This window comes from Pollicipes pollicipes, unplaced genomic scaffold, assembly GCF_011947565.3.
Source record: "Pollicipes pollicipes isolate AB1234 unplaced genomic scaffold, Ppol_2.1 Scaffold_6138;HRSCAF=7277_pilon_pilon_pilon, whole genome shotgun sequence".
Classification (NCBI taxonomy): domain Eukaryota; kingdom Metazoa; phylum Arthropoda; class Thecostraca; order Pollicipedomorpha; family Pollicipedidae; genus Pollicipes; species Pollicipes pollicipes.
In genome coordinates this window covers 37,023,268-37,041,818 of record NW_023596818.1, presented here as the reverse complement: position 1 = coordinate 37,041,818, position 18,551 = coordinate 37,023,268, and the positions used below count along the sequence as shown (strand labels likewise).

Here is an 18,551-nt window from a genome sequence, read left to right as displayed (position 1 = left end):
CGTGAACATAGAATACAAAGATCGAGAGTGCAGTCTCCGCCACCCGCTGTTCTTTCCTCCTTCTTGCTTCACCCTGAATCCTCGCGACATCCCATTCGTCCGGGAAAGGCCACACGCACCTCCCGTTAGTATGCCCACGTGTCGCGTGGTGAAGTCCCATCGGAACGGCAAGCACAAACCCCAAATAGGGGTCCCCGTGCGGGGTTATATTCGGCGAGTGGACGTAGTTGACGTAGTTGAATAGACGTAGGTGCGTGTAGTTTTGCCACGCTGTTATCTTTTTACTCTTGTCCATCCCATAGCCCGAAACTGCATGACTACCGAAAGGAGCCTCATCTAAAGAGCCAATCAGCATCTGTTGACGCCTCAAATGCACGATCCAAACCATGCTGTTTAGTTGCGTTAGGTCACAACCGGCATAAAATCGCTTAATTTTTGGGAAGCAATATTTTTGCTCGAAAGTAACCTGTGTTTGGCGGAGGTTTGATGCACACTGAACTCGCGGGATTTGGGAGAAGCGGACACCGGCACAGTTTTCACTCTCAATTGCACAGCACTTGGCGGCAGCAACGTATGCCCCGTTCCGCCGTGCCAGTCCTGGAACGCAGACGCATGCACCACCAAGCGCCAGTTTCACATCTGCCGGCCTCCCCGCGGACACGGACGCACGAGTAACCACCCCAAAACGGCGTTACAACCGTGCGTTGGTCAGCGCCCGGAAACGCAATGAGGGTGCTCGCCATCCGTCTGCCGATCACCCTGACAGCTCCTCTGTGGCTGCAGCTGCCAGTGCTGTCCTTCACTGGCCACCCTGGCAGCTCCTCTGTGGCCGCAGCTGCCAGTGCCGTACTTCACTGTCCACCCCGGCAGCTCCTCTGTGCCTGCAGTTGCCAGTGCTGTCCTTCACTGGCCACCCTGGCAGCTCCTCTGTGGCTGCAGCTGCCAGCGCTGTCCTTCACTGGCCACCCTGGCAGGTCCTCTGCGTCTGGAGGGCCGGTCCCGCCCCGCGCGCCACATCGCGTGCGGCGCGCCGGCCGATCAGCCGGCGGGCAGTCGGCTGTTCCCATCACGTGCAATCAGGCGCCGCTGGGCTGGTCCGAGGCGCCGGCGGGCCCGGTCCCCCGCTGCCGCTCCGTCCTCCAGCACTTAAGGTTGCACAGACAGAGCCCCGCCGAGAGTTCACGTACCGGGCCGACCATTTGGGCGCGATGGCCTAAGCCAGGTGCGAGAACTGCCCGAACAGAAGACACAGTCACCTCTCCTAGACCTGGCCTTCTTTGGTTCTATGGCTAGCAGCCCCAACGCGCGTGGAATATGCGTCGAAGAAAGGCATGATGACGGCATTCGTGAGATCAGAGTCCTCTCGCCTTCTGCCACACGAGACGCTCGAATACATCCCGTCGGAAGGACGTTTATTCAGCGAGAGGACCACGTGACGGCGAGGCTGTGACGCAGGCGGGGGAGACGCCTGCTGACGCCGTCCCCCTGCCCCGGGCGCCTGGGGCGTCCCGGTACTTCCCACCCGGCCGGGCGCCAGCAGCGCACGCCAACAGCCGGCGAGCGCGCCGTCTCTGCAGGCGCCAGCGGGGCCACCGGCCGCGGCCCGAGCGCCAGTCCGCTCTCGCGACGGTACAAAAGTACAAACGAGGAGAGGACCACGCCACGGCGGCCGGCGTTTGTACTACAGGCTCGCCCGCATCCCAACAGGTGGCAGGGCCACGGCGCCGCCGCCGCGACGAGCTTTAAACGACTAGCGACGGTAAGTAGAGATGTGCATACGGAGGCGCGCTTTTCACACACTTCTATGGCATGATCGAAATCGGTAAGCATTGCACGTATGTTTGTTCCGCGAATACTCTGAGCGCGCTCCAGCCTCGACCGCGCGTGTCGCCCGAACCGCCGGCACAACAGGCAGATGTTGAACACATCCTCTCAGCGCTGAACACGCTCAGTCACAGCGTATGGACGGCTTGCAAAATACCGCAGCCATAAGGCAGTGGTTGCAGGTGCTGCTGGCAGGCGTCTGAGATCCCCGAGCGGAGCGTGCGGCACCCCACGAGCCTCGCTAACTCCCCACTACGTGCAATCCAGCTGCCCTGACTGTGGGCTATTCCCGTCGGAGAACGTCTCTGGCTAGGTTTCAGCTGGACGGACCATGACTAGGATGACTAGAATGACTAGAATGCAATCGGGTGAGAACAGTAGCAATCTGAAGAGTCTGACCCCCGGGCGGCTCACTCACGATCACCAAATGCGCTCCATCATGGCGTCACATTCGCTCCGCTGTCCCTCCCAACCAGCACAGATCGGCAGCGCTTCCGTCTTTGGCGGCGAGCCTGTGCGCTCCCTCGCGTGACGTCATCGCCCACCCCCGCCGCATCACTGTTGACCGCAGGCAGGCACTGACAGCAGCCTGACCACGGCGCCTGCACCTGCTGCCGGCAGGCTGGCGCTGGCGCCCGCCTACTCCGCCTGGCCGGCGGCGGCTCGCAGCGCCTGCAGCGCCTGCACACTGACGGTCACGTGACCGGCCGGCTCCCCGGCCAGCGAGCTGAGCGGCAGCCGACTCTCCTTCAGGTCACGGCCCGAGGTCAGCAGCTCGGGCAGGCTCAGGTGGGCGTGCCTGCCGGCCATGGGTCAGGTCAGGTCACGGCCCGAGGTCAGCAGCTCGGGCAGGCTCAGGTGGGCGTGCCTGCCGGCCATGGGTCAGGTCAGGCACGGCCCGAGGTCAGCAGCTCGGGCAGGCTCAGGTGGGCGTATCATGCCCGGCGCATGGGTCAGGTCAGGCACGGCCGAGGTCAGCAGCTCGGGCAGGCTCAGGTGGGCGTGCCTGCCGGCCATGGGTCAGGTCAGGCACGGCCCGAGGTCAGCAGCTCGGGCAGGCTCAGGTGGGCGTATCTGCCGGCCAGGGTTCAGGTCAGGCACGGCCCGAGGTGTCAGCAGCCGGGCAGGCTCAGGTGGGCGTGCCTGCCGGCCATGGGTCAGGTCAGAGTCACGGACCGAGCTCAGCAGCTCGGGCAGGCTCAGGTGAGCGTACCTGCCGGCCATGGGTCAGGTCAGGTCACGGCCCAAGGTCAGCAGCTCGGGCAGGCTCAGGTGAGCGTATCTGCCGGCCATGGGTCAGGTCAGGTCACGGCCCGAGGTCAGCAGCTCGGGTAGGCTCAGGTGGGCGTATCTTCCGGTCACAAGTCCGGTCGGGTCACGACCCCCGTCAGCGGGTCAGGTCGGCTGAGATGGGCGCACCTGTGGTCACGGGCCTCAGGGCCAAATCAGGCCAGGCACGGCAGGCTTGTCACCCATGTTACACATCACGCAGCTCAGGCAGCGGCACACGAACGTATACACACGATGGCAAACCCGGCCACAGATGATGATGATGATTGGAGTTTTACGGCTGACCACACATGAAACCCGGCCTCCGCCGGACCTTGACGAACGCTCAGGTCACCACGGCCTTTCCCAGCAGCAGCACCGCCGGCGACGCCTGCCGGCTCGGGCCGACCCGGGCGACGCCGGGCGCCTCGGCAGCGCCGGTGGCCAGCCTCACCCGACGTCGGTACACTCGGCGGACTCGTCGACCGAGTCGGGCGGCTCGGCCACCACGGTGAAGGTGACGAGGCCGCCGTGGTCGGCGCCGCGCCGCAGCTGGCGCGCCAGCAGACGGCGCCGCTCCCGGTGCTCCAGACCGCCCACCGTGATCACTGCCGGTGAGCGCCGCCGTCCGTCACACCCGGCTCGCCGGTGACGGCCAGCGGGCCGCGCACCGGCAGCGCGTGATTGGATACAGTCCGTCGGACAAGCACCACGCTGCCGACCGCGCCGACCGCGGGCCGTTTACCGGCACGTCCGGCCGGTGTCCTCTCACCACACGAGGAAACACGAGTGAGGCAGCGCCCGGTGACAGTCACGACGGGCGTGGCGCGAGCAGGCAGTCCTAGAGACCGGCACCAAGGCCACCTGCGCCGGCGCCGCCCGCAGCCGGCCGGCCGGCTCACCCTTCCTGAAGTTGAAGTGCAGCGGCTGGCTGGGCTCCCCGAGCGGCAGCGAGACCGGCGTCTCCAGCTGCTCGGCCGGCACGTCCAGGAAGCGGTACTCGACGAAGAGGCGCGGCCGCTCGCCAGCCCTCGGCTCCGGCAGCTCGGCGTCCGGTCGCAGCGTCACCGAGTGCACCGTGATGGTGACCGTGTCGGCGGCCGCCGGCTGCCGACAGGGACGGCGACGGTCAGCGGACAGCCCGAGGCACGGAGGCGAGGCCGCGACGAGCCGGCCACACACTGACGGCACCAACGCGCGTCGCTCCTGTCGTCAGTACGCTTCCCATCAATGCCTCTCGAGCTGTTCCCCGCCGCATACTCACCCTCCCCTTTCCGCACCTCCGCTGCTTTGGATGCCTCAGTCGTTAAGCGCATGCTCCTCAAGTGCGTCCCGCCCGTTTTCTCTTGCTCACCGCCCCTGTCCGACCATCCCTGACGAGCCGCTGGCCAGGCCGCTGCTCACCTGTGCGGCGTGCGTCCGGTGCAGCACCACGCCGTCGCTGTCGGTGCCGGTGCCGGTGCTGGGCGAGCTCTGCGCCGACAGCCGGCGGTGAACGTCAGCCGCGATTCGCAGAGGGCGCGGCTCGGCCGCCGCCGCCGGCGCCGCCCGCTCAGACCCGGCGTCCGTGCCGCCGTCCGACAGGCCGTCGGAGCCGGCGCCGCCGCCCCAGGCCGGCGCGCTGGGCGCCTCGGCCGGCGGCGGCGGCGAGCGGCCGGCGGTCAGCGGCGAACGGCACGCCGGCGCCGCCGCCTCGTCTGACGTCGAGCCGGGCCCCTCCTCGCTGAGCGAGGAGCCGCCCACTGCGGCGCGCACCGGCTGAGTGTAAGCACGCGGTGGCGAGGACAGGAATAGCCTAGGCACGGCACGGCACCGCCAGCAGAAGGGAGGGACACGCCAGCGAACGGTCTGCACTGAAGATACGGGGGTCTACAACGTACGTGTACATCACTGATACTATCTGGATATTTGGCCACTGCTTCTGCGAAGCCCATACATCGCGCATTCCCACCCCAGTGTACCTCGGCGGTGGGAGGCCCAGACCAAGCTCAGCCCAAAACGCCAAAGGACAGCCGCACCTTCCGTCTTGCACCGCTTGGTCCTTCCCTCCGCTGTCCCACTCCAGCCGCCCCAGCCACTCACCCTGCACCTGATAGCCTTTGACCGGCGGCGGCGGCCGGTCGCCACCCGACATGACCGTCTTGTCGGGGCCCTGCCGCCGCCTCCTGCTCCTCCACGCTGCTGGCGTCGCTGGCTGACGACTCCGTGTACGTGGCGTAGCCGGAGTGGCGCGGTGGCGGCGGCGGCGCCGTCTCGCCGCTTCGCTCCTGCTTGGCTGTCGGCCGCGGCCCGGAACGCACCCGCGCCGGCTCCACCACCCGCGCCCGCGGCGCCGGCTTCACGCCCTCGCCGTCCCGGCGCGGCAGCGGCGCGGCGGCCGGGCTCCGCCCCGGCGCCGCCCGGCGGGACGGCTCGGGCACGGCCCGCGGTCCGCTGTCCCCCCGCCGTCGCGCCGGCCGGCCCGTGGGCGTGACGGCAGCGGCGGGGGAGGAGGGCACGGCGTCGCCGCGGCCGCCGCGGGCCGGCGGCTGGCCTGCGCGCGGCGGGCCGTGGCGGCGCGCGGCCCACGTCTGCCTCGCTGCGTACCCGGCCGGCCGGCAGTACGGCGCGCCGGCCGCCGCTGTGGGAGTGCGCTCCGACTCAGTCGGCTCCGAGTCGGAGACGGCGCCCGGCGGCGACGTGTCGGCCGACGGGCGGCGACCCGAGCTGCTCGTGCCGGTGCCGCCGCCGGCGGCAGCAGCGGCGGCAGCGGCGGCGGCGGCGGTGGTGGGAGCGGAGGCGGGGGGCGCGCGCGCCGCCAGCCGCCGCCGCACCGGTGTGGAGACGGCGGCCGGGCCTCGGCCGGCCTTAGCCGCCGGCGCCGGCTCACAGATATCCGGGGAGCCGGCCACGATCGTCTGGTCACCGGCGCCGTCCCCGCCGCGGCCGGCGTCACCGTCCTGCCGAACAGCCAGGTCGGCTCAGCTGGCAGTGAATAAGCACATCAAATGCAATAAGTTTGTACGCTTTTGCTGTGTTTGGCTTAAACTATGGGCCCTTTATTGATAAATAACGTCTCCAGGTGTCAGTTATGACATAAGCTTGCTATATTTGCAACTATTTGGAACAACTCCATAAAAATACACAACGGTCCGTTCGTTGCAGCAAGGTCTGCCCTATTCACAGATCCAATCGTATTCCTCCCCTCCCCCAGGCAGGTTGTAATAACCAAGCCCGCCCTCTCCCGGGAGCCCACCGCCGCCGCAGAGCTCCGGGCCCCTCCGAGCCGCGCCGGTGAGCGTACCATGCGACGAGCGTCGTCAGCCGGCGGCGCCCGCTGCAGGAACTCCAGGAGCGGACCGTCGGCGCGGAACCAGTACACCAGCGTGCCCAGGCCGGCCAGCTCGGCCGTGCCGTGCAGCCTGCGGCCGGGGCGAGGGCGGGGGGGGGGGGGGGGGGTCACGAGGGCCTCCGCCGCCGCCGGCAGCTCGAGACCGCGGCGGCACCGCGTCCCTCACCGACCACGCGCGCGGATACAGAGAAGCTGAACCAGTGTGCGGCCGGCAGACAGCGCCCAAAGATCCTGTGACCACCCCTACTGCTTAACGTCGCTGCGTGTGTGCCCGACAGGCCTCTTTGGACACGCTCACCAAGGAGAGCAGCTGCTATCCTGGATGATGTTAATTCTCCGCGGCTTGGTGACGATCAGACGCGAACGGTGCTCATAACAAGCTTTGAGAGGCACTTTACATTGCGAGAACGCTGTTGATACCTACATTTGAGCATTCACCTGTCACAAACAAAGACGCGTCATAAGTAAGGCAAAGCGTGTGTGGTATGTTACATAGGGCAACAATACATATCTCGGGGCAGCTGAGGGGCGGAAGGCGTGAGCGCCACCCACCTGTTGCTGGGGTACTGGAGGATCTCTCGGCAGCTGAGGGCGGCCGTGCCCAGCTGGCGGCAGTCGGCCTCGCCTTCCGTGCGGTGCACCTCCACCGTCACGTGCTCCTGCAGCACGGCACAGCCTCAGCGGCCGCCGGCTGACGACTGGCCGGTGGCGCGCACACCGCCGCTGACACGGGCGCTTCGGCTAGACAGGGCGCCCCGTCTGGAAACGGGCATCTCGGCCGGACACGGGCGCATCGGCCATACACAGGCGCGCCGGCCGGACACGGGCGCCTCGGCTAGACAGGGTGCCCCGTCTGGAAAGGGGCGCCTCGGCCGGACACGGGCGCCTTGACCAGACACGGGGGTGTCCCGGCCGGACACGGGCCCCTCGGCCGGACACGGGCGCCTCGACCGGACACGGGGGTGTCCCGGCCGGTCACCGGCGCCTCGGCCGGACACGGGCGCCTCGGCCGGACACGGGCGTCCCGGCCGGACACGGGCGCCTCGGCCGGACACGGGCGTCCCAGCCGGACACGGGCGCCTCGGCCGGACATGCACGCCGTGACCAGCATCTCGACACGCTGCCGCACCGCCACAAACCCAGACAGGCTGACAAACGGAGGCGGCCCTGCGCTGAATGCGCCGCCCGGCGCCGCCAGCCACCCTCACTGCCCAGCGCTGCCACACCATGTCGCTCTACAGATCAATTCGTGGGAGAGGGGCGGGGGCCCCGCGAGCGGGCGGTCCAGGTGAGAGAACTGTGAATCCGCCCGGAGCTACAGCGCGCAGAAAAGAACGCGGCACATGGGGCTGCCTGGCTGGATCCGGTGCGGGGTTCCCGGACGGCATACACGGGCGTTGACCGCCCAGCCTGGCAGCCACCACCAGGACCGCTGCCGCCGCCGGACGGGGACGGGGGAGAGGAGGGGGCGGCTGCACTCGGCACACTCACGTTGGCCAGATACTGGATCAGGGCACGGTCCACGAACAGCTTGTATAGCGAAGAACAGTCGAAGTTCAGGTCTCCTCTCATCACAGGTGTGTAATGGATGTCCTGCGAAAAGACAACTTACTTTCAACAGTAAATCAAATTTATCTAAGTTGCATACATGTGTAAAGTCATAGTTTAATACTACATCACCTACACAATTCAATACACCACCAAATTAACCACTTAAATACTTGATTACTGAACACTTAAGATCAAATCACGTTGCTAGGCAAAGCTGGTCGGCTCTAACACACCACCCTGATGTGTACAGACGAACGGTATCGCCTGAATTTTGAATGTAAAAACTGACTTAACGACACACGGATCTCCGCAATCCCTCCATGTACAAAGGGAGGGTCACGAGGCTCGATGGAACTGCGTCACAGCACGGAATCTCAAGGCACGTAGTGCTTAACGCGTCTCCCTCCAACCAACGCCATCGAACCCCCGGCGAACATTGAACCCCACTTTTCCACGTCTACATACACCGATCCATCAGGTGGCCTTTTGAACGAGTGCACCTACTTCAAAGCCACTTCCGACGCAAGATCTAGACACAACCATCTATAGATATAACCAAGAGACGTAACCATCTAGGCCGTGGGCGCAGGGCCCCCAACTCCATTCCCAGAACCCCCCTGCCATGCCGGCAGCCCAGCCTGAGATCCATACCACAAGCTCCCGGGAACATCGCGCGCAGCCCGACGGCAACCCTCAAGTCTCAAGCCAGTCGCCCACCTGTGCGTTCAGCAGATCTGCAACTGCAGGCCCCCTCCCTCCCACACCCCACGGATCTCGTCGCCGAGCGTCCCCCCCCCCCCCCTCTCATCCCTCTATGTTGCGCGCACCTGGTTGTAGAACATCCAGGTGAGGAAGACGCCGGCTTCTCCGAGCTGACGGCGCGCCTCAGCCGTCAGCGTCAGCAGCTGTACGTGCAGCTCGAACAGGCAGCAGCCCGGCTCCAGCTGCATGGAGGCGTCGAGCGCGGCCGGCCGCGGCGCGCCGCCGCCCGGCGTCCGGTACGCCACCTCCCGCAGCTGCCGGCACAGGAGGCGCCGGTCGGATGGTGGTCGGGAGAGGCTCGGGCTGTGGTCGGGAGAGGCTCAGGCGGTGGCCGGGAGAGGCTCGGGCGGTGGTCGGGACGGGCTCGGGCATTGGTCGGGAGAGGCTAGGGCGGTGGCCGAAAGAGGCTCGGGAGGTGGTCGGGGGAGGCTCAGGCGGTGGTCGGGAGAGGCTCGGGCGAGCACCCCATACACGGATCATGGACCATGGCGATGGTGATCATCAAGATGGCGGCTGCCTCCCCCCCCCCCCCCGCCCGGGGCGGGAAACGCTGGGCTGGACAGCTGGACAGAGCCCACCCGCCAACACGGCGTCTTTGTGTAGAACAGCAGCCGAACGGATTCCAAGACTTATGGTTTACTCGTGGCACTCTCATCGCTGACCCCCGCCCCCTCATAGCACTCCACATCGTGCGCATCTGGTGGTTTCACAGCTACCTCAGATGTCTCTTTGGCGCATGATGATGTCAGGTGTCAGATGTCTGTTCTGCGAATGCTGAACGGTAGCTCAATGCAATATGGCAAACAGATGACTCACCAAGTGCCTTAAATTGTCGCCCAACTCTGAGCCTAAAGAAAATTGCCAATTACTTCTAAGCCATGAAACTTTACATCGTAATGCTCCATACTGCTTGCCACACACCAGCCTATAGACCCTCAAACCCTCCCACCCTCGCCTCAAACAATGACGCCTCTCCGAACTCCGTGCAGTCCCCCACCCCCACCCCGCCCCTCCTCGACGTTCGCCCACGGCGGCCGGGGGCGTGCGGTGGCCGCACCTTGTTCTCGAGCTGCAGGAGACGGCCGGTGCGTGCCTCCAGCGCCGCCCGCAGCTCGGCCTCGGATTTGTCGCGCGCCCGGCCCAGCTCGGTCAGCCGGCGCGATAGCAGAGACACCTGCCGGACGGCGGGGGAAGGTCGGCGGGGCCGGACCGGACCGGAGCACCGCCGGTGACCGGCGACACAGCACGGACGCACAGGGGCAGCGCCTGCATGACGGCTTCATACGGAGACACGTCTACATCAGCCTTGCGTCGGTCCAAATGAGTGCCGCAAAAATACGAATAGAACACAGTATTGGCAATCCGTCAGCATGGTTCGTGCATCACTCGTGCAGGCGTACAGGTCGCAATCTGATATTTAGTTTCACAAAGCAGATTTTGCATAAGTTGTTCAGTTCATTAGTGAGGAACATGATTCACATAGATAAAACAGTAGTAATCTCCAGGTCTCTGTCTTCAGGCCGACGGCACTCACCAGGCGCACTTACTGCTGATGTAACGCTACTTGACGACTGCGTTGTAACGTTACTGTGGTCCGTCTCGCTCGATTAGAACCGCGCAGAAGGGCAAACTTTCAAATGAATGGAGTATTTACAGAAAAGCGAACAGGACCCTTGGGTCACTGATCCACAAGATCCAGGGGCGGCACAAAGACCGAGGTCAACTATGCACCGCACGTCGTCACCGCGCAAAACTCTGCCCGGCGTCTGGACCTGCTGCTGCTCGACTGTGCTGGCCTGCTTCCGAACCGACCCGCCACTGGGCGGTGTTGACCTGTTTCTAAACTGACCTCCTGCTGCTGGGCGGTGTTGACCTGTTTCTGCACGTCCAGCAGGGTGCGTGTCTTCTCCAGCTCCTGGACCGTCTCCACGTACTGGCAGTGGAGTGCCGCCAACTGTTTGGCCACCGACTCGCCGGTGTCGATCTGCGGCCAGAGCGGCCCGGCACGGGTCACAGGTCGACCGGTGCCGACCGCCTTCTGGCCCCCTTTCCCCTCCCCTCTCACACAACCAGCCGAACCGACCGTCCTCATCCTCCACATGCCTCCCAAGCACCAGCAGTTTTTACCACTCCTCGAAAGCCACGCGTCGCTCCCAGGCCCCACACTTCACACGACACACAACACCGCCACCTGACCCGCGATCCTGCGCCCTCGCTGGCTCGGTGCGCGTCGCTCCCAGGCCCCACACTTCACACGACACACAACACCGCCACCTGACCCGCGATCCTGCGCCCTCGCTGGCTCGGTGCGCGTCGCTCCCAGGCCCCACACTTCACACGACACACAACACCGCCACCTGACCCGCGGTCCCGCGCCCTCGCTGGCTCGGTGCGCACCGCTCCCAGGCCCCGCACTTCACACGACACACAACACCGCCACCTGACCCGCGGTCCTGCGCCCTCGCTGGCTCGGTGCGCACCGCTCCCAGGCCCCGCGCTTCACACGACACACAACACCGCCACCTGACCAGCGGTCCCGCGCCCTCGCTGGCCCGGTGCGCGTCGCAGCCCAGGCCCCGCACTTCACACGACACACAACACCGCCACCTGACCCGCGGTCTCGCGCCCTCGCTGGACCGGTGTGCGTCGCAGCCCAGGCCGCAACGCTCAGCCCGGCGTCTGCTGCTGCAAGGGACAGACGCCGTCGGCCGGCCACTGACCTTGCTCAGCAGCTCGGAGGTGGGCGTGTCGGGCGGACGACGCGGCGTCGGCGGGCCGCCCTCGGCCGGCGCGGCCGGCTCCGGCAGCGGCGAGGTGCAGACCGCCTGCGGGCACACCGGCCGGTCACCGCCGGCGCTCGCCCGCCGCCGGCCAGCGCCCGTCCACGGCCTACAGCCGACGGCGCGCCGGACAACACTCACAGCCGACACGGAAACAGCCGTCTTGAGCCGGAGACGTGAAGCAGTGGTTAGCTTGTGACCAACGAACGTCAGTGGCCAGCGCCTATTAAAAGTATCACACGAGCATTCGAGTCTTCGACTATGAAACGCTTCTGTCGCCTTATTCGTCGTAATGTTCGCCCTATCAAGATCATCGTTTAATCACCCTCCGTACACAGAGTATCCTCGGCTGCACACGCGACCGCTCGCCGCCGGACCGAGACGTAAGCCCGGCGGCGGCGGCGACGCCACCCGCCCTGACCTTCTCCTGAGTGCGAGGCTTGGGGCGAGGCCGCTCCACCACCACAGCCGGCGGCGGCGGCGGCGGCGGCGGCGCCACCAGCGCCACCTGCCGCAGCGCCAGCTGGCTCTGCAGGTCGCGAGCTTCGGCCTGCAGCCGCCAGGATCGCTGCTGCTCGGCCGTCAGCTGGTCGGCCAGCTGGCGGCCGCGAGCCTGCTCGCCGCGCAGGCTGGACTCGACGCTGGCCAGCTGACGACGGAGGGCGCAGCGGTCAGATCAGGTCAGGTCAGGTCAGGTCAGGTCGATGGCCGGCCGCTGCACCAGGGCCGATGGACGAACCGACGGGGTAAGGGGAGGCAGACAAGCATGGGGACAGTGACCCATGAGGAGGACTAACAGACGCATACTGACTGCAGAGTTGATGGCAGGACTCATTGGAGCAATATGCACTCGCCTAACAACGGACTGCTTTTGCTTGATGGAAAACAGAAGCCAATTAGTCTCACAGGAAAGACTTAAAGCTAGTGCAGTGGCGACAAATCGCTTCCTCGACCCGCAACAAAAACACGGGTTACACGAGCTCGGACACACGGCCACCTGAGCCCGCAGCCAGACCAAAAACAGTCACCTGAGCCCGCAGCCAGGCCAAAAACAGTCACCTGAGCCCGCAGCCAGACCAAAAACAGTCACCTGAGCCCGCAGCCAGATAAAAAAAAACAGGTCACCTGAGCCCGCAGTGATGACAGCGTGGCCTGCTGCTCCCGCTGCCATTCCTGGTCGCTGCCGATCTCGGACAGCTTCTCATTCGCCGAGCGCAGCAGCTCGTTCTCACGCTGCGTCGGCGCCGCGGAGACGGGGGGGGGGAGGGGGGGGGGGAGGAGGGTCAATTAGCCACCCCAGCCGAGACAAGCCCCGTGTATGACGACCACGGGCCGCAGTTGCCATGGACCCGGATCATCCGGCCCGCTGACAGGCGACACCAAATGGAGCCGTCACCGCACCGCAGCGGCCCGCAACGAACGTGGGCAGCGCTGGCGGCGTCAGGGATGCCACGACAGCCTCGCCGCGTCGATAACGCCGGCACCGCGATCAGCGCGCCGACACACCGCCTGACACCGGCGGTGTGTCAGCACAAGCCCGACGCCAGCCGACGCCAGCCGCCGCCTCGGTGAACTCTCAGTGGCCGGACTCTGAACGGGCCGACTCTGAGCAGTTGGACCGCTAGCTGGCGGTGTTACCTGAGCGTCGCGCAGGGACGTCTCGAGCTCGTCCGCACGCTGGCGCGCATGGCCGGCGGCGGCCGCCTCCTTCTGCAGCTGCTCGCTTCGCCTTTGCTCCTCCTCGTGCAGCCGGGTCAGCTCAGCTGCACGGCCAGGTCAGGTCAGGTCAGGTCAGCTGGGGTCGAGTTAAGTGAGGTCTGCTTAGGTCAAGTATGGTCCAATTACCTCGGCGGTGTCTTTTCAGACCAGGTCAGGTCAGCAGACCAGGTCGACATGTGGGATCAAGTCGGGTCAGGTCAGTGGTCAAGTTGAGTCATATCAGGTCGGCTCAGGTCAGGTTAGGTTGCGTTACAGACCGGCTCCAGCAGAATCAAATTCGGTTCGGTAAGACTGAACCATTTGAGATCAGACGGCGCTGAATTCGATCACGTGATGCCAGTTCAGCACAGGTGATGCTGGGTCCGGACGCCACAGGCCAGGGGTCAGGGCTTAGGCAGGCCGGGCCGGCTCGGATCAGGTCAGGTCAGGTTCAGCCAGAGGTCACTGGTCCGCCTCAGACTGGGCCTGTGAGAGTTCTATGGGGCCATAACTCACAGCACGCCGGCATAGGACGGCGAACCCGGGTCCCCCACTATGGCCACTGGCTGGTGGGCTTCAGAACCGGTACCACCAGCCGTTTCGCTGCTAGATCTGCTAGGATCGGCATTTAGATCGGTATTGGTTTAAAAATGCATGCAATACAAGGGACGACATGTTCGCTACGGGGATCAAAGTTTCCAAACACCCTAGCAGCCATGCACCACACGTATACCCGTCCAGATACGACACCAGCTGGGGGTCTGCATAGAATCCAAAGAATTCACAGCATGTGGTTCTTCTGAACCAGATCAGAAATACAGCCAGGTCCAAAACCGGATGGCAGTCCCAAAAATGCCTCAGGGCATAAAAGTCAGCAACCGGGCCGAGATGGTTTTCACCTGCTTTATCCCCCCTTCCCCTTCCCCCCCCCCCCCCAGAACTCATATCGTTTGTCACGCTACGGCACCGAGCTCCGAGGCTGAGACCACAGCGCTACGATGTCGCTTGGAGATCGTGGTATTCGCTTCCTCGCGACACATATTTGCTTTATTATATACTTGCTTTATTCACACTATATAAAATATAATATGTATTTGATGTATCAACGATACCTTGCGTATACTATTGATATGCGTTTTTGCTACCGCAATGCAACAATCAATTATGCCGACGAAAGCGATACAATCTGCTACCTTCTCGACAACCACACGAAATTGGACGTCACGCCTGTGCCACGGCTCAACACACCAGAAAACGCATCGGCAGCCCCTCCGCGTGCCGTCGCGGCTTGTAGGTGGGCCTCTCACCGGCCTCAGCACCACGACTTACCGATCTCACGGGCGGCAGGCCTCTCACCAGCCTCAGCACCGCGACTCACCGATCTCCCGGGCGGCGGGCCTCTCACCGGCCTCAGCATCGCGACTCACCGATCTCACGGGCGGCAGGCCTCTCACCGGCCTCGGCACCGCGACTCACCGATCTCCCGGACGGCGGGCATCTCGCAGGCCTCAGCGTCGCGACTCACCGATCTCCCGGACGGCGGGCCTCTCACCGGCCTCAGCGTCGCGACTCACCGATCTCCTGGGCGGCAGACCTCTCATCGGCCTCAGCACCGCGACTCACCGATCTCCCGGGCGGCAGGCCTCTCACCGGCCTCAGCACCGCGACTCACTGATCTCTCGGGCGGCGCGCTCGTAGGCGGGCCTCTCGGTGCGCAGCGTCTCCTCCAGCGACTGTGTGTGCGCCTGCAAGGCCGTCAGCCGACTGGCCGTCTGCTTCAGCTCCCGCTGCAGCTTGATCATCTCCACGTTCTCGGCCAGCTTGGAGCGGTTGGCTGTGGGGCAGGGCGGGCGTGGCGGAAGCGCGCGGAATACAACGGGACGGGGCGCGCCAGCTGGGTGTGGCTCGTGGGATGCAGCCGAGGAGTGGATGTGTGAGGTACATATCACATCAGCAGGGTGAGCCGCAGCAACCGAAGAGGGAATGTGTGGGGTACAGACCACACCAGCGGGGCGGGCCGCAGCAGCCGAGGAGTGAATGTGGGGGTACATATCACACCAGCGGGGCGGGCGCAGCAGCCGAGGAGGGAATGTTGAGGTACAGACCACACCAGCGGGGCGGGCCGCAGCAGCCGAGGAGTGGATATGTGGGGTACATATCACACCAGCGGGGCGGGCCGCAGCAGCCGAGGAGTGGATGTGTGAGGTACAGACCACACCAGCGGGGCGGGCCGCAGCAGCTGAGGAGGGAATGTGTGGGGTACAGACCACACTAGCGGGGCAGGCCGCAGCAGCTGAGGAGTGGATGTGAGGTACAGATCACACCAGCGGGGCGGGCCGCAGCAGCTGAGGAGGGAATGTATGGGGTACAGACACACAGCGGGGCGGGCCGCAGCAGGAGACGAGGAGGGAATGTGTGGTACAGACCACACCAGCGGGGCGGGCCGCAGCAGCCGAGGAGTGGATGTGTGAGGTACAGATCACACCAGCGGGGCGGGCCGCAGCAGCCGAGGATTGGATATGTGGGGGTACATATCACACACGTATGCGGGGCGGGCCGCAGGCAGCCGAGGAGGGAATGTGTGGGGTACAGACCACACCACGGCGGGGCCGGCCGCAGCAGCTTGAGGAGGGGAATGTTGTGGGGTACAGACCACACCAGGCGGGCCGCCGCAGCAGCTGAGGAGGGACAATGTGTGGGGTACCAGACCACACTAGCGGGGCAGGCCGCAGCAGCTGAGGAGGGAATTGTGGGGGTACAGACCACACTAAGCGGGCAGGCCGCAGCAGCCAGGCGGCTGAGGTGAGTCGTAACAGCAGCACAACATGTCACGGTCGCTGCTCCCTAACGCTCATCCGGTACAATGACGCATCAGAGTCGGCTCGCTCCGACGACTTCAATGATTTTTACTGCGCTAAACGCGTGTCAACAGATGATGTTGGAGCCGAATGCAACCGAAGTGGCTCGGTGTGCTCGTGCATTCCTCACTAACCGTGGTTGGCCTGGTTCCTCAGCACCTCCACCTCCTCCTCATGCTCCAGCTCCTTCACGCGACTCTGCTCCTTCAGCATCTCCAGCTCCTGAGCAGCACAAGAGCGTACTGAGCCCCGGCCCTCCACGCCCAGCCAACCGGCAAATCCAGCCAGCAAAACACTGCTGGCGTACGTGAGCTGTGTTATCGCCATACCCCTGCTTAGATGATTGACCTGAAGACATAATGTACATAGCATGGAAACTTGGCTACCTTGTTGCCTCATTATAGGCTTACCTTGCCTCGTAGCATTCGGTCCCCTCCCATGCTTAAGGAGACCCCTTGTGGTGCTGTTAACTCAGTAGACTGGATGAAATCAACAGCACCTCCATACAGACACACACGCTTCCACTCGCCTCAGAGAGCGCGCGCATCCAACGTCATCCGCACGGAGACGGGCCGCGTAGAACTTCCCCGGCTGCCACCGACGACTGCGACGTCGGGCCCGCCGATCGAGCTGACATCTGTCGGCGTCTGGGCGCACTCGAAGTCTCGGCAGCCGCCGTGGCGGCCGCGCCCGCCACCCACCTGCTCGTACATGTTGCACTGCTCGCGGAGCGTGGAGAACGTCTCGTCAAGCTGTCGGTTGCGGTCGGCGAGCGCGGCGGACTGCTGCTGCAGGTGCGCGGCCGTCTGGCGCGCCTCCACCAGCAGCTGCTCGGCGTACGGCGGCAGCTGCGGCTCAGCAGCGGTTGGCTGCCGCTTCTGCGAGCTGCCGGCCGGCCGGGGAGTCAGCGGTCACAGCCGAGGCGAGGATCACCGTCCACTCGCCATCAGGCCGACGGGCTCCCCCGTCTGCAATCATCTGACTAACGAGCATGCAATCATCTGCGGCAGTGTCATGCACAATGCAGGGTGGGGATCTGATTGTTTTGCATCCCTTACCCTCTCCCCCAGCCCTCCAAAAAAAATGGAATACTGGACCAACAACACAGTCATCTAAAGAACACTTTACACATGAAGTAGGTAAGCCCAGATGGTTCTGATCAAGACAGACTAGACCCAGCAAGCCGCGTAGATCCGTTGGTCGGCTGAACGGCCCGGCGGCGCTCACCTGGTCTTGGAGCTGGGCCGGGAGGAGGGCCGTCGCGGCGGCTCCGGTTTGGCCGAGAGGCCACGGCCCGGCCGGCCCTGGCTGGTGTTCACCTGCTGGCGCGCCACCAGCAGCTTGTCCTGCGGCCGCGTCAGACGTACGTCACGTCACGAACGGCGCGTGACACCGCCGCGGCCGCGTCACACACTCGTCACGCCACGGCCACGATGACGCATCGCCGCGTGCACGTCACGTCACACGGATGTGTGACGTGACGTCACAGTGGCACAGCACAAACGTCACAGCGACATCAGCTGCGTGTTGTCGGCAAAATCCAAACGTCTCGCTGCGGGAACAATACGGAAAACAAACAGTACTGGGCAAGCGGAACATGACAAACAGCAACAGGCGAGCGGGTCTGGCCCCTTCATATCTCCGTCCACGCACGAGCTGTACATGCCGAACCGGGAGGGAACCGGGTCGACCCAAATGCTGGGAGAAAGCTTGAGCTGCGCTCCCGAGATCCGTGACCTGACCTTAAGCCGCTTCCCCCCTCCCCAGGATCCGTGACCTGACCTGAGCGACGCCACGGGTATCCGTGACCTGACCTTGAGCTGGGCCACCTGGCGTTCCATCTGGCTGATCTGGTCCTGCTGCGACTGGATCAGCTCGGCCGTCTCCGGGTCTCGCTGGCGGGCCGGCGTCTCGCCCCGCTTCTTGCGGTCCTGCACCAGACGCAGCAGCTTGGTGGCCAGCCTGGTGCACGCAGCGACGAGGTTAGACACGCACGCGCGCACCGAGCTGCGGGTCGGTCGGCTCGTCGTGACATGTGACGTCAGGCGGGCAGTGATGACGTCACATGCGAGCCATCACGCCAGTCTTACATCAGATGGGATAGTGGTAATGGTGAATGCAGGCATCGCATGTTCACATTAGGGCGGTCTGCTCCATACAGGTGTGCAAATTTCGCCGACCAGCCATTAAAACGACTAAAAAAATGAATCAGCCCAAGTCCCACACACGATTTTCTCATGGCCAGGAAAGCAGAATATTGTGGCCTGGTTCCATACATAAAACAATAATGTCTGTGACCTCACAAAAAATGTGGCGATGTTGCTTGGCAGAAGGTGCGTGACAAAATACCCTATCTTAGCACTGAAGGCAAGACAAAAAAATTAATTAATAAAGGACAGTGCCTAAAAATAACAAAACACTAGCAAAAAAGCCTCGTTATCAATCACATCTCATTCATAGAAAACAATCCAAAAGGAT

The 18,551-nt window shown here is 64.3% G+C and overlaps 1 protein-coding gene across 1 annotated transcript; it reads right to left on the bottom strand.

The window, feature by feature from the left end:
- Positions 1–4,888: 4,888 nt before the first annotated feature.
- Positions 4,889–17,330, bottom strand: LOC119105641 (protein fantom). Its single transcript, XM_037229100.1, has 15 exons — positions 17,301–17,330; positions 16,775–16,958; positions 16,208–16,295; positions 14,888–15,049; positions 13,156–13,280; positions 12,643–12,750; positions 12,090–12,166; positions 11,350–11,422; positions 10,587–10,721; positions 8,803–8,919; positions 7,916–8,017; positions 6,977–7,083; positions 6,377–6,494; positions 5,953–6,032; positions 4,889–4,946 (listed from the first exon to the last, which is right to left on the bottom strand). Exons 2-15 carry the CDS (start codon positions 16,784–16,786, stop codon positions 4,889–4,891), a joined length of 1,362 nt encoding a protein of 453 aa, XP_037084995.1. The 5' UTR covers positions 16,787–16,958; positions 17,301–17,330.
- Between the last annotated feature and the right edge of the window lie 1,221 nt (positions 17,331–18,551).